Source organism: Populus alba, chromosome 9 (genome assembly GCF_005239225.2).
Source record: "Populus alba chromosome 9, ASM523922v2, whole genome shotgun sequence".
Classification (NCBI taxonomy): Eukaryota; Viridiplantae; Streptophyta; class Magnoliopsida; order Malpighiales; family Salicaceae; genus Populus; species Populus alba.
The window spans coordinates 9146381-9160671 of NC_133292.1; the positions used below are offsets into that span (position 1 = coordinate 9146381).

Sequence of the window (14291 nt, forward strand, 5' to 3'; positions counted from 1 at the left end):
TTGATTGAAGGGCAAGTCTGTGATTCGATCCTCAAAATATTTTGGGCTTCAGTTTAATCATCAATTAATACCCGTTGACCTCGGAGTGAAAATCACTCGAATGTCTTCGGATCAGTATTGCGCCCCTACGATAGATTTCATGAACTCGCCACCACGTTGCTCTGGTGTAGGCATTTCAGATGAACAAACTGAGGGGGGCAAGCATTTGCTGTAGTATGATATACCAAGTTCAGGATCGAACACCAGGAAGAAAGAGGCGAAGCGAAGGGGCATGGAAAGAGGAAAGAAAGACCAGAAAGATTATAGTCCTACAGGCCAATCAATGTTTAATACAGTACTTGATATATAAAGATGCAGCATAAAAAAAATGTCAGTTCATTGGTAAAAGAACATGGGGGGGAAAAGAAGAAGACTGGTGAATCATCATTGTTAGAACATGGCAAGATTTTATGTCCATCAAAGATTAAATCATCATTGTTTGCCAGCTCTAAGTTTCACAACAAATTCCATGCAAACTCTAATAAGAATTGGTTCAAGCCTCAAATTTGTACAGTTGCCTTTGATAAAGGCTCCTTTGCTCTATGACAAAACCTGAAAAGTGCGTCGAAATATCAGAGATTGAGACACTTCTGTGAATCAGCGAACATGTATCCACAAGGCATGAGATGTACATTAATACCTAATATTCCCTCAAGAATAACAGAGTCTGTAAACAAAAAAAGCCTGAACCAGTTCAGTCCATGAAACTAAGTAGCAAAAGAAATCGAGGGCTTTTGCAATTCAAGGAATCTGCAACCTGTATTTCAAAATATTATCAGTTGGCAATACCCGATAATCAATGGCAAGAATTTCTGGAAGTTAGTACACATACCAATAGGCTACGGTTCTGCAGAAGTACTATCTGAAGTTTTGAACATCTTCTCATATTGTTTTTTCTCCCGATCACGTCTCTCATTAATCTGCAAGAAATTAATTGTTTATGATTGCGACCATTTATTTTCACAAAATGTTACAAATTCTGTTAAATCCACCAACCTTCTTCCTAGCAGCGTTAAGCTCCCTTTTTATTCCAGCTGAAAAGCATTATAAACCAAAGTAAGCTATCAGCAAATTCCAACGGATTCTTAGTAAAATACCTGTCCAAGACTCCTCGAATTTATTCAGCGTGAATAAATTTGAGTTGGCTATTTTTAAGCATGCTTTAACAGTCCCTGAAACTAATAATCTTATCAGAGAGCAAACATCTGAACAAAACTTCAATCCCTAGAACAAACGCAGAATTATGTGCCATCAATACTAACCATCATTTGGCTCCAACTGCAATGCTTTCTTGAAGCTTTCAGCAGCAGCATCAACATCATTGAGAGCCATGTATGCCTGACAGACGCAGAAGAAAAATAACTATTAGTATCAAAAGGTAATTCCTCAAACATTATTCGTTAAACAAATAAAGGGAAAAGGGGGCACCAAAATATTAGAGCAAATTCTTAAAAGTTGAAACCAACATAGCATACAGAAGACAGTGAAAGAAAGCAACCCAGTCAGAATGCCAATGTAACAGATTCCAGTGGAATGCAAGATACATGAGAGTAACAGGAAGTAAGCAAGCATGATTTCCCAATAGAGAGCGGGGAGGCAAACCAGCTTGAAAGCTTCACTTCTCAGAAACAAACTTTTGCAGAACAGATGGACTACCTCACACCAAAACATGTACAGAAGCTCCCATGATTCTGAGATTGAAACTATTCCAATTGGAGATACTAACCTGTCCCTGGCGAAAAAGAGCTTTAGCATTGTTTTCTCCATCACGTATTGCAAAGTCTGTGTCCACAAGAGCTCCTTTCAGATCCCCCAGTTTCAACTTAGAAGCCTACACAGAAGATCGAAAGCTTCAGTAGCCAGTGGCGGTAAAAATATCCAGATGATAATGAGAACAAGAACTTACTGCACTGTTTGTGAATATCTGTGACTTCGCCTTCCTCAAAGCTGAACTCTTCTCTGCAAAGCCACCAGAAGAAAAGGTATATAAATACATCAAAATGCAACCGAGTCACTGGGAATAATTAGCATAGCATTAAGAACACCGAGGTTTAAAGGAACTATAAAGCATATGGACCGCAGAGATTGTGCACCTTCATCAATCCCTTCTTTCTCCCAACAGATATCCAGATAGCGTAAAGCCTTCCGGTACTTTTTTAGCGCCATCTTATAGTCTTGTTTCTAAAAACATTAATTAGAAATCAGGTCATCAACACGTGTTAATGAAGAAAATGATGAAGAAAAACAAAAACGCCCATAGACGGTAGAGATTATTAATGGCTTGAAAAAATCAGTTCAACAAAAACCTTCACACCCCAACAATGTATATTGTCAACTAGAGTTCCTGAATTTTCTTTTTGAGTCCTGATAATTGCTATAACAATAAGTTGTACCAATGTGCCTTTGGTGCAAAAACAAACATCAACCGAACATGAAAACCATTACCTTGAAATGTTCATTTCCAAAAGCCTTAATAGAATCTACAGCGCTCATCCACCATGACAGTTCTTTAGGAATCTCGTTAAGGTCAGCTGGCCAATCGGGATAAGCATCACCATCCTTGAAGAAATTACATATCCCATCATCTGCACCCTCGGGAATCTCTCCACAATCAACAATTATAACATCAGAAGCAGGACAGTCAGCATCACCAGTTGTAACATGCTCCATTGAACGAACAATTCCCATTCCTTTAACAACCTTGCCAAATACAACATGTTTTCCATCCAAATGAGAAGTGCGAGTTGTCGTGATAAAGAACTGTGAACCATTTGTGTTTGGGCCAGAATTGGCCATGGATAGCATCCCCTTCCTTTCATGTTTCAGTTCAAAATTTTCATCCTCGAATTTCAAGCCATAAATAGATTCCCCTCCAGTGCCATCTCCAGCAGAGATATCTCCACCTTGAACCATAAAACCTTTGATAACACGATGAAAACAACACCCCTGATATCCACAAAATAACAAGTAAAATCAACTGCAACAAGCTTAAACTTTCCTTCCCGTAGGCCTTTATAGCCAATGCTGTGCACATATAAATAATAACTTCTGTCATATGCAATGGGCAATCAATAAAAAAGTCAAGCCTATAGGTTGCCTAGAAATATTGATTGAGAAAAATGAAGAACAATAATATCAATACCAAAGCACAGGAACTTTATTTACCACCAAAAAATAAAAAAAATAAAACCTCAACCTGAAGCCAGAAAAAAAAAAAGGAAAAGAAATAGAAACTGCCTGCCATGGCATTTCCAGTGGTCCAAAACCAGAAACCATCATTGCTGCAGTATCTCGAAGTACTGGGAAAAGAATACTTGACGATTCTTTAGAATCAAGTAATTAAAAAAGGCACGAAGTCACGACTACTACTTCTCTAAACAATCAAGGACAAAAATGACTTTTTCATCATGAACCGAAAACCTAACTTCTACCCAGAAAAGCTTCTTTCTTTCTCACGTCTCAATGACCAAACCCGAAAAGGTTTCGTTTTCAAAACTTAGCATCGAAAACCAAAAGTAGAAAAGTGAAACAATCATCACAATCAAATACCATGATACCTAACAATATCCAAAATCAAAAGACTTTAGTGCCCTTAAAATTCCCAAAAGTACCATCAGGTTTTAAACACCAAAAGATGTCTTTAATCAAGTACAAGCATAGTTAGCACACACCTTGGTGTTTGATCACAGATAAAAAAAAAAAAAACAAACAAACAAAACAACAGTAAACACTACCAACCCAAGTGGGACAAAACTGTATTTTCATCAACCAATCAAAAAACTAACTTGAACCCATCAACACAAACACATAACATACACAGAATTATTAAAAAGTTACTGAAATAAAGCTAATACCTTGTAATGAAGAGGGACACCGGTGTTAGGTCCAACGCCTTTCTCACCAGTGCAAAGAGCTCTAAAATTCTCTGCAGTTTTAGGAACAACATCGTTGTAGAGCTCTATTACTATCCTTCCTTCCAACTCACCTCCTATGCTTATGTCTAGGAAACACCTTGACCTCCCCATCTCTCTCCCTATTTTCCTCTCTGTATTTTTCTTCTTCGCTTGCTATATATGTAGAAGAAAGAGTTTGGGATTCTAGAGAATTCTTTGCATAAAAGGAAGTAAGTGAAACCACCCCGGACTGGTCCCCTTATATAGTAAACAATTCATACAGTTAGCACTCCAACTTCATTTCACTTCTTGCAATTAATGTAAACAAAAAGAAAAGAAAAATTCAGACTGCCTGCCTGTCAACGGCATTTTCAGACGTGTCTCTCTCCTTGTTTCAACACAACGTACAGTTTTGTGGCTATTTTTCTCTTGTTTTCAAAATTGGTAGAATAATATAATTTAAAGAAATAGTGAAATAACACTGTTTTTACTTTTTACTCGTCACAATTGAACACCATATTTAAAATTGTTACTATTTAAAAATATAATATTTCAAATAAATTGCGGAATGAACTGCATGAATAAAGACGAGGAGAGAGGGGGAAAAACATCAAAACTCTGATTATAATGCTATAATCATTAAAAAAATTTTTGACTAATCTAACAAATCAAGGAAGGTTATCGGCTGTAACATGAGTGAGTCATACTTGTTCTTCAAAAACAAAGGGTAGCCTACTTGCTTTTAGCATATTAGAGTTATTAAATTTATCTTGTTAGGATTTTTTAATAATATTAATAGTGTTGTAATAGGAGCTTTAATATGCTTTCCAAAAAATTATTCTTTTCTTTTTTTATTATAATTTGTATATTTCATATCATGATTTATTTAAAATATTGTTATCAATAACAAGTTTGAATATCACATTTTTCAATCATGACATGGAAATTTTATGCTATTTTTCTAATTATTTTTAAAATAGTATTATTTTGCATGGGGTTCATATATAATGTCTAGATAAATATTAGTTACGTGACCCATACTTTACCGCTAGTCAAATATTTTTATCTCCTATTAAAAAAATTGTCTATAATAGTTTTTTTCTATGCATTTTTTGTATTTGGAAGAAATTTTTTAAGTGAAAATCAAAAAGTTCATGCATGCATGTAACAAAATAAATCGAGAATTATGTGTCCTAATAGATTTTAAAAAAATCATTAACGCTAGATAAAAATAAAGCTGAAAAAATAAAGAAATGGATGTATATCAAAATATGTAATCTCACGAGAAGAAATATTTACCCGATTGTGTTTGTCAAGTCTTGTTAATCAAAATATTTTTTTATTTAATCAAACGACAATAATATTAGACACACATTAAGTTGATTAAATAAAATAAAATGAAAGAAATATCATGCAAAGTTACATGTATCATAAAAATTATCTAAAAATTTTGTTTTTTATTTAAAATAAATAAATTTCATTTATACAAAAGATTTTAAAAATGTATATGAATAAAAAAAAACTACTTCAAAGATTAAACACACATAAGATAATTTAAAAAACAATCCTTATCCAACAAAGGTTAAATAAGCAAATTTTAAAAATAAATGATATTAATTGAAACATAAATTTAAAAAATATTTTTAAAAATAAATATTAAAAAAAAGTATCAATTAAAAGATAAAAATAATAATAACCCTAATATTGTGATTTAACTTGACAAACCTATAATTCAGGTTATGGACTGAAAGGGGTTAAATAATTTTTCTCTCTCTTTAATTCACACCTAACCTAAATATATTAGAGAGAGAAAAGGGAGGGAAAAAAAAAGCCAAAAACTAACCTCCACTTGAAAGAGTTATGAAAAAAATAAAAAAGTATTAATCTAAATGCAAATATTAAAATATTAAAAAGCATTAGTATTTTAAAAACAAGAATAAAAATAATTTAGAAAAAAAAATGATAGGCGTTGCTGGGTCTGGCAAACCATCCCGACCCACCTAGCCCATTCAATAGGGCTCATGTGTGTGTGGGCCTTTTTATTTTGTATATGGATGGATAAAATGTCATTTACTCTATTTAAAAAAAACATATAATTTTTAACATAAAAATATATTATTCTGGTGATTTAAATCAATGTTAACTATATTTTCTTTCTCTATATCGGAATGAAGCGACCTCTTTTCTTTCTTATCTAAAATCAGAAATTGAAAAATAACACAAATAAATTTTTATATCAAAATAAAATTGGTAAAATACTGTGATACTAATCATTTATAGTTTCTAAAGTGTAAAGATCAAATTAAACCTTTTGTATTAACTTTGAAATCATCATCCATTTATGGTCTCATTTTTTATTTTAGTCCCTAATCTTTAAATTTTATCCTTAAACAATAATTTTTATTCAACTACCCAACCAAAAAATATTAAGTTGAAATTAAAAAAATATAGTTTCCAAAGAACCTTTTAAAACACAAAAATAAATATCCCCTGATGGACGGATGCAATGCAATAAATTATTGTGACTTTTTCTTTGGATAATTAGTGCCGCGGGGGTTCCGGGAGGTTAGGTTCTCGTTCTTCCCTTAGCTTTTACAAGGAACCTTTTGGATAAGTCAATTGATATAACACTACACCAAACACCTTTTGACCTCCCCTTTGTACCTTTGGAGTAGTGAATCAAAACCAAACTAGCCCAAATCAATTCCATTGTAATCATCTAGTTTTTTAATTTTACAGTATTTTTCCAAAATATTTTTAATTTAAAAATATATTAAAATATTTTTTTATTTTTAATACCAGCTAATCAAAACAATAGAAAACCCCAAAAAATCAATTTGATATTTTTTCAAGTTATAGAAATCTAAACATTGTTTTAAACGTAAGAATAAACCGTTTCTAAAATATATATATCAATTTGCAGATAGATTGCATACCTAAAATGTAATTAGAAAAATACTTAATTTTAGTACAGGTTAGAATAATCTACCCTAATAAACACTTTGATCTTTTCTATAAAACAAAAAATCAAAACATCTCCGGTTAGGTGGATCATGACAGGTAACGTGTTTTTTTTTTTCCAGCAACAAATGCTATCTTCAAACCAATTTACCTGTAATGATTTTAAGAATATTCCTAAAAAACATTTAGAATTAAAGGGGTTAGTTTTCATGTTATAATACGATGATAGGTTTCACAAAAGCACAAGGCACGGCATCTCCATCTTATGATTCACCGGAAAAGGGAAGGCATCCTCGGAGGAACCCCCCGGTCAAGGAAAATTAAAGAAGGAGTGATAATATTAACACCAAGAGCCAAACAAAGTAGGGCCCACTCGATAGCTATGGAAATAATGCATTTTCAATTACGAATTTAGGGGTGGTTGAAACTGGATAGGGAATTCCAATCCATTACATAAGCTCTACAGCGTTTCATCACGTCGGTGTGCCGGAATTCCTTGCATTGCGGGGGCCTTGATAGCGGCCCTTGATGTAAGGAACACTGCAATTATTTCGAAAGGTTTAGAAAAATAATTCGAGCCCTAGCTAGGTGTGAACGTCACCTACTCTATTCCAAAACAAAAAGTCCACCGTGCAGTGAATTTGATTGATTGATTGATTCGTCATTTTAACAGTTCTCGGTCTCAGTTTCTTATAGCCTGTTAGTTTTAGCGGAATTCCGTTTTTTTTTTTAATTGATTTTTTAATGTTTTTATTATTATTTTAATGTGTGGATATAAAATATAATTTTTTAAAATAAAAAAAAATAAAAATTTTTAAATAAAAATTTTAAAAATAATTATTACCATAATATCAAATAATAAGATGAACTGAACAATGAGTATCCTGGTAAAAACTTTCCAATACATTAACAAAAAAACCTAAAGCACAACCAAAATTTTCTTATCTCTCTTGCAAAATATTTTTCACTATAATAATATTTTTTTATTTTTAATTTTATTTTCAGTATAAAATTTATAAAAAATTGAGCTTTATATTTTTTTTCAATTTGCTTTTTATGTTGTTATTTTAATCTCATGATCTAAACCGCGCGTTTGATGGATTAATTTAATTGATTCTACTTTTTTTTTTTTTTTAAAATTTTATCTTTTAACATTTGATTGATTAAAACTTTTATTTCATGATTTTGTTTCGACTTGCTTTCTACAAGATTATTCTTATCTCATGACTCGGGTCACGAGTCTGATGAGTTAACTCTTATTGACTCAATTAATTTTTTGTAGCCTTTTTTAATTGAATTTTCAATTTCAATTTTATTTCCATCCTTATATTTGGTTTATCAGAGATCGAGCTTCATTATCTTTCTCAATTTACTTTTTTATGAGATTATCACAGTCTCATAACTAGGATCACGAGTTTGATGATTTAACTTGGTTGATTCAAGTTTTTCTTTTCTTTTTCTATTCTCAATTTCACCATTTAATATCTAGTTTATTAAAAATTAGGTTTCATGATTTATTTTGGTTTATTTTTTATAGGGCTATCCATGTCTCATGACTCAGGTCATGGGTTTGGTAAGTTAACCGGCGTTGACTTAAGTCACTTTTTTTATAATTTTATAATTTTTTTTAATTTTATATTTCAACACTGAATTGATTAAAAATTGAGTTTAATGATTTGTTTTGATTTTCTTTTTACTGAGTTATCTCAGTTTCATGATATAGGTCACGAGTTTGATAGGTTAATGGAGTTATTTGAAATGTTTTTTTTTATATAATTTTATCCTTTAATATCAAGTTTATTGAAAATTAAGATTCATAATTTGTTTTAGTTTGCTTTTTCATGGGATTATTATGATCTCATGAGTTGGCATACAGATTGACAAATTAATCCGGATAGATACAAATCAATCCAATATGGTGTTGGCTTAATATTTACAGTTTATTTTTTAAAATATTTATTTTAAATTATATTATAGTTTTACCGATCATTTGAATTGTTTTTTGGACACTTTAAGATGACCGAGTAACATTAAATTAATTTCTATATAATTTAACTGTTTTTTATAGTAAAAATTAGCTATGCTTGCGTATTTCTTATACTAGAAAAATTCTTAATCCAACCGACAAACATAATAATATAGCTCTACACGGGCATGAATCGATATGTAACTAGATGCGGTCACTTGTCTTGTTATGTACCCAAAGTTTCAACCAACACTGGCATGAATCGATATTGCAACCCTCCTGCCCTTTACGAGTCAGACCAGCATTGTCTTGATCTCGAGCCAGACCCCATCAAATGCCGAAGATATTATGCCAATGCTTACATAGATCAATCCAGGAATTGACCTGGTTAAGAAGCTGGATTCCAGGTTATATGAGTTGACTCGGATCAACCAAACTCAACCCGGAAATTTTTTTTAAAAAAAGTATTTGAAGTTTTAATATTTCATATGAAAAAAATTAAAAAACAATCTATGTGAATATAGACAGTACATGTTATAAATAATAAAATTTTAAAATATTATTTCAAAATTTTTTTATCTTATATTGAAAATATACTACGTTAGAATGTTATTATTTTAAGTTGAAGTATTTAAACCAAAAAAGTTTTTTATCCTACATTTAAAAAAACATGATTTTTTTCTAGTGAACATGGAGTATATAGTCACCTTTCTCCTTGAACTCGACACTTGGATTTCTTGGAAGTGGCTGAGACAAAAGCTACCCACATCACATGTTTTTTCAAGAATCATCCACTCTAAACCATCTAGGTGATGACTAATGGTAAAAATTTAGAATCAAAAAATTTATTTTTTTTATAATTTTAGATTTAAATTCTAGGTTATTTATATGAAGACCACTGGAGGCTTATATAGTTGTTAATTTCAGGGCTCGTGGGATTAGTCGAGGTGCGCGCAAGTTAGCCCAGACATCCACATTAATAAAAAAAAAAAAAAAAATCATCAATTCTACAAATGAAAACTTTCCTCCTTCCCGGTTCACGATGAAGCTTACCACGAGATATGGCCTCCTCTAGAATGGGTTTTCTCCGGTCAACGTAACCACTACTTCTCTGTAATTGCACATAATTGACATGGAAAAGAAAAGCAGTCAAAAGGACTATCTTTCACAAAACATTTCCTCTTTTATTATTCTGATATTACTCCATAACAGAGGCATGCTAAACAATGGTTACTACTTTCTTCAATCTTAAAAACAGCAGCAGCAGCAGAGAATTGACCGACACCACATTTCCTCTAAGATAACGCCGTGACCACTACAGAGTATAGTGCTTGCCCACTGTCATTGGTCCTTAATTACCAACGAACAATATTTGAAGAGTTAGCTAAGCAGATAGTCTACATATCAATGACTATAGCAAAAGCGGGAGGGCTTAGGTTATCTCTCAGAATTGACAATGGAAGGTTACATTAAGAAATAGTTTTCTAATCATAGGTTTAAACTAATACGAATCAAGGCACATAAAATAAACTTTGCAAACAAATAAACTAAAAAGCTCCAGAACCAACAATTCCTCGACTAGCAATTTGTAAAATAGATTACGACTAATTTTATAATCAAACCACTTAGAGATATTTCCTTGATTAATCAAAGATCAGACCCCTCAATGCGCACATCATTTTAATAATAAATAAAGCCAATATTAAAAAAAAAAAAAATTTTTTTTTCGAACTTCACCACTTCATGAACTGATCCAATCCATTAAACACTTGAACAAAACAAAAGTGGTATTCTACCGCTATTGATTAAGAAACAAGAATCAACCAACCATCTAGTTGTGATCAATAATAAAAATTTAAGATTAAATAATTTGTTTTTTTTGTGATTTTAGGTTCGAGTTCCGTAATTATTAATATTAATGACAATTATAAATTTACTTGGTCATTAATTTAGGGCTGTATGAATTAGCTAACCAAACACCTCACATTAAAAAAAAAAAAAAAAAGAATTAATCTAATAACTTTAATGCTATTAAAATTTATATATTCACTAATTTTAAATTTCATAAAATTAATTGAGTTACAACCGGACTAACCGGAGAACAAGAATCAAGATTCACCAGCACTTGCAAGTGGTTAATGTTGAATTTATTCTTGCTTTTCTTCTTTGGTCTCTTGTGGTCTCCCCTACACAACTGGAGCTGCAACCGGAATATCCGCGGGTCGGGTCGGAGGGGGCCCAACATGGCCATCAAGACAAGAGGAGCATTTTCTTTCTACCCATCCCTCCAAATCATATTGTCCATGACCCAAGACCCGACGACCTGAGCAAATCCTACCAATCATTCCTGCTATGACTCCTAGTATTGTGATCACTGCAAGAACTGCTATTACTGGTCCAACAGAGCCATGACCCGTGCGGGTTGTGTAGGCAGCTTGTTGCGTCCCTTCCATGGGTGGTGGTTCTTGTTGTTGCTGGGCTAATGGGGTAGACATTAAGAAACAGTTTACAAGTAGGTGCACTCTTTGAGGGTTTTAACTAGAGTTGGGTTTTTTTGCTGTTGGTTTTGCTCGAAAAGAGTTGATAAAGACGGGTGAAAAATGGAAACTTAAGAGTGCGTTTCCTTCAGTGTAGAGGTTTTCATGACGCTTGGAAAATGCAGGGAATATTCAGGATTCTGAGCAGTGTTCACGTGTGGAATTAACGTGGGGAGAGAAAATGCAGTCTTAGTTTCTTACGAGTTAAGAAAGAAAGAGAAAAGGCGTGATAAAGTGTTTTTGGAGTTGATCATAACACAATAGAAGGAGGAGGGAGAGAGAGAGAGAGAGAGAGAGAGAGATTACAGGGGGTTTGTCTTTATTTTATAGGTTTTTCTTTTTAATCAGAGTACCTTTCGAAAGAATGAGGACGAGAGAGAAAAGCGAGGAAAGAAAGGTTTTGGAAAAAAATCAAAGCCCAAGAAAACCCCTTTTGAAAATGGGGAGGAGCTTTCTGGGCACCTTTCCCTGTGATTGCAAGAATTTATGCCATTTATTGGATTCAAATCACCAAATAAACAACCTAGTTCCAGACTTCAAGCCTAATGTCATTTATTGGATTCACATCACCAAATAAAAACAGACAGAATCCTACAATCTTGAGGCTTGACTAGCTACGTTTTCTTACCAGGTCATACTTTAATATGGAAGCAATATGCTCCTGCTCAAAACAGAGAAGCATATATAGGAAAAAACCTTTTCAATAGTCGAAAAATTACTCTCAACGCGCCAAGCAGGACCTCTGTTGTATGGCAAATCATTACTTCATTTCTAAGATGTCTTTCCCTAGCTTCTCTGCAAAAGTTTTGCTTTTATTAAAGGTCAAAAAGCTTTCTTTTTAAAAAAAATGTGACAAAAGTCGGGAATTATTTTCTGAACTTTGAGTCATTTCGCCAACGCACCTCCAAATAGTGCAGCCGAAGGAGGGAGGCACCAATTCTAGTGTCATTGTGAAAAGCTTCCAAGCCACCATGCCTAACAATCTGGGCGATCTGGGAGCATGAGTTATCTTAATAATCGTAACCTATCTCGGCTAAAGCAGGAGGAGGAGATCCATATGAACCATGAGCACTTAAGTCATCAGAACCTCCTCCGGTTTTAGGAGATCCATGCGAACCATGACAACCCAGGTCGTCGGAATCTCCTTCAAAACCAGGGCTTGGGCGGTGACAGGCACCGCATGCTAATTGATGCAAAGACATGAAAAGGAAGAAAGCAATGATGATGAAGTACGAGAAGAGATTAGGACTCGTTTGCTAATGAACGTGAATGTGAACAACTTGCGCAATGTTGATCGTGGGAAACACTTGATTTATATTAAACCAAGGAGAACTGAAATGATTTCATGTTTAGCTTATTAAGTTAATGTTTAAAGTGAATGAGATTAATTTAAGCAGATATTGCTTTAGAAGATTACACAACAGAGTTATAAATTATATGCTTAATTGAAGCACAGGGCACTGAATTGTGTGGCTCTTGTACCGGTGCATGATTCACCACTAAACAAGCTTGCTTAATTTTTTTTGTCCCCACAGATGGACACTCACTGGAAAATCTTATTAAACCACCACAGAGACCTCAACACTTCGATTACGATATGATTCAAAAGAGTCTTGAAAGTGTAAGCGAAGGAGAGATGAAGCTATTCTGGAGTCATTATGCAAAGCCCTTCTGGACAACATTTCTAACAATCAAGGATAGGTTAGGGCATGATTTAGCATAGTAAATGTAATTATCAATCTAGTCACCAGCTAAAGTAAAGAAAAGAAAAGAAAAGGAGGAATGGAATGCTGAATTTTGAGAAAAGTTTCTGATACATTAAAAATTTGCTCGAGAATGTAACATGTTGTCCATTAGCACTAATGACCTCTGACGAGGGCCTTAATTGCGTGGTGATTTATACGCAAAACAACATAATCCGAGTGAATACATTAGTTTAGCTTGTAAAGTGGCAAAACCATCGTGTAGCTGCTAAAAGTGACCAGGAGTAAAGTCAAAATAGCGACAGTAAAGATGACTTTAATTAACACCAAATGACTTGAAAATTAAGTTAATGGAACCCACCATCATCAATTAGCATTATAACCAATAAAATATTAGATTCATGACATAAGAAAATACCTCCGGTGCAAGATTTCAAAGCAGAATCATAAACTATTGATATGTTAATTTAAAGCACCAGGGAAGGAAATTTGGATCTTATAATGGTTCGATACCTTCCAATAAACCTAGCTTCAGATTTTTTTTGCATGTAATTGTGTTCACCATTGAACTAATTAGGAGATTTTGCTGAAGCACCACTGAGAAGGTGGCGGTTCCTTACCGTGTGATTTGCCAAAGGGAGGAGAACAAGACCGGACACTACTTAACTGTTTCAAACAGATATATCTTCATTTGTCTTCGCATGTTATAGTTTGTTTCGTCTAATCTCAAGACTGGTTCCTAAATTATCATTACGTGGAAACTCAAATGTTTTTTACAGCTCCATGAATATTGACATATAATCAATCAACTCAACTCATGTTATGTTGCAGTTTCCACCGTTTATCCAGGGTTGAGTCCTCAGATTTGATGGCTGGTGTAAGAAGTCACCTATAGGTACTTTACGCCCAATTATTCCAGATAACACCTGCATCCTCTGTATTGCTGTGGCTGCTGGCACAAAGTTATTGGATGCTTATTTCTCTGATACCATCATTGCATTTTCTCAGGGAAAAGAAGTTAATGACCCGTAGGCCTTCTACCTCCACGCGGCATTGGATCTGTCAAGCTTTTGCCTCTAGCAACCCCCCCCCCCCTTCTTCCTCATATTTTTTATTGATATTTTTATTTTATTCTTGGAAAATAGCAAATCAATCCCCATTAGAATCACTAAATAAACCCTTTTTTTTTTTT

General features: G+C 33.4%; 1 protein-coding gene across 2 annotated transcripts; it reads right to left on the minus strand.

Moving 5' to 3' along the window:
- Window positions 1-321: 321 nt before the first annotated feature.
- Window positions 322-4321, minus strand: LOC118058682 (peptidyl-prolyl cis-trans isomerase CYP40). 2 transcript variants are annotated; one of them, XM_035071406.2, is made up of 10 exons: window positions 3894-4321; window positions 2485-2985; window positions 2133-2220; window positions 1946-1998; window positions 1766-1870; window positions 1302-1377; window positions 1036-1073; window positions 872-959; window positions 680-796; window positions 322-591 (listed from the first exon to the last, which is right to left on the minus strand). In XM_035071406.2, the coding sequence occupies exons 1-8, from the start codon at window positions 4062-4064 to the stop codon at window positions 879-881; spliced, it is 1113 nt and encodes a 370-aa protein (XP_034927297.1). In that variant the 5' UTR covers window positions 4065-4321; the 3' UTR covers window positions 322-591; window positions 680-796; window positions 872-878. The 2 variants fall into 2 exon arrangements, with proteins under 2 accessions (XP_034927297.1, XP_073267612.1); XM_073411511.1 differs by lacking the exon at window positions 3894-4321 and adding an exon at window positions 3236-3806.
- Between the last annotated feature and the right edge of the window lie 9970 nt (window positions 4322-14291).

What these genes read in the sequence shown, in the direction of transcription:
- LOC118058682 (XM_035071406.2), bottom strand. Translation starts at nt 4,064, where the DNA reads ATGGGGAGGTCAAGGTGTTTCCTAGACATAAGCATAGGAGGTGAGTTG. An exon ending in GAAAGAAGGGATTGATGAAG is followed by an intron (nt 1,999 to 2,132) that starts GTGCACAATCTC and finishes GTGGCTTTGCAG; the next exon opens with AGAAGAGTTCAGCTTTGAGG. An exon ending in TTAACGCTGCTAGGAAGAAG is followed by an intron (nt 960 to 1,035) that starts GTTGGTGGATTT and finishes AATTTCTTGCAG; the next exon opens with ATTAATGAGAGACGTGATCG.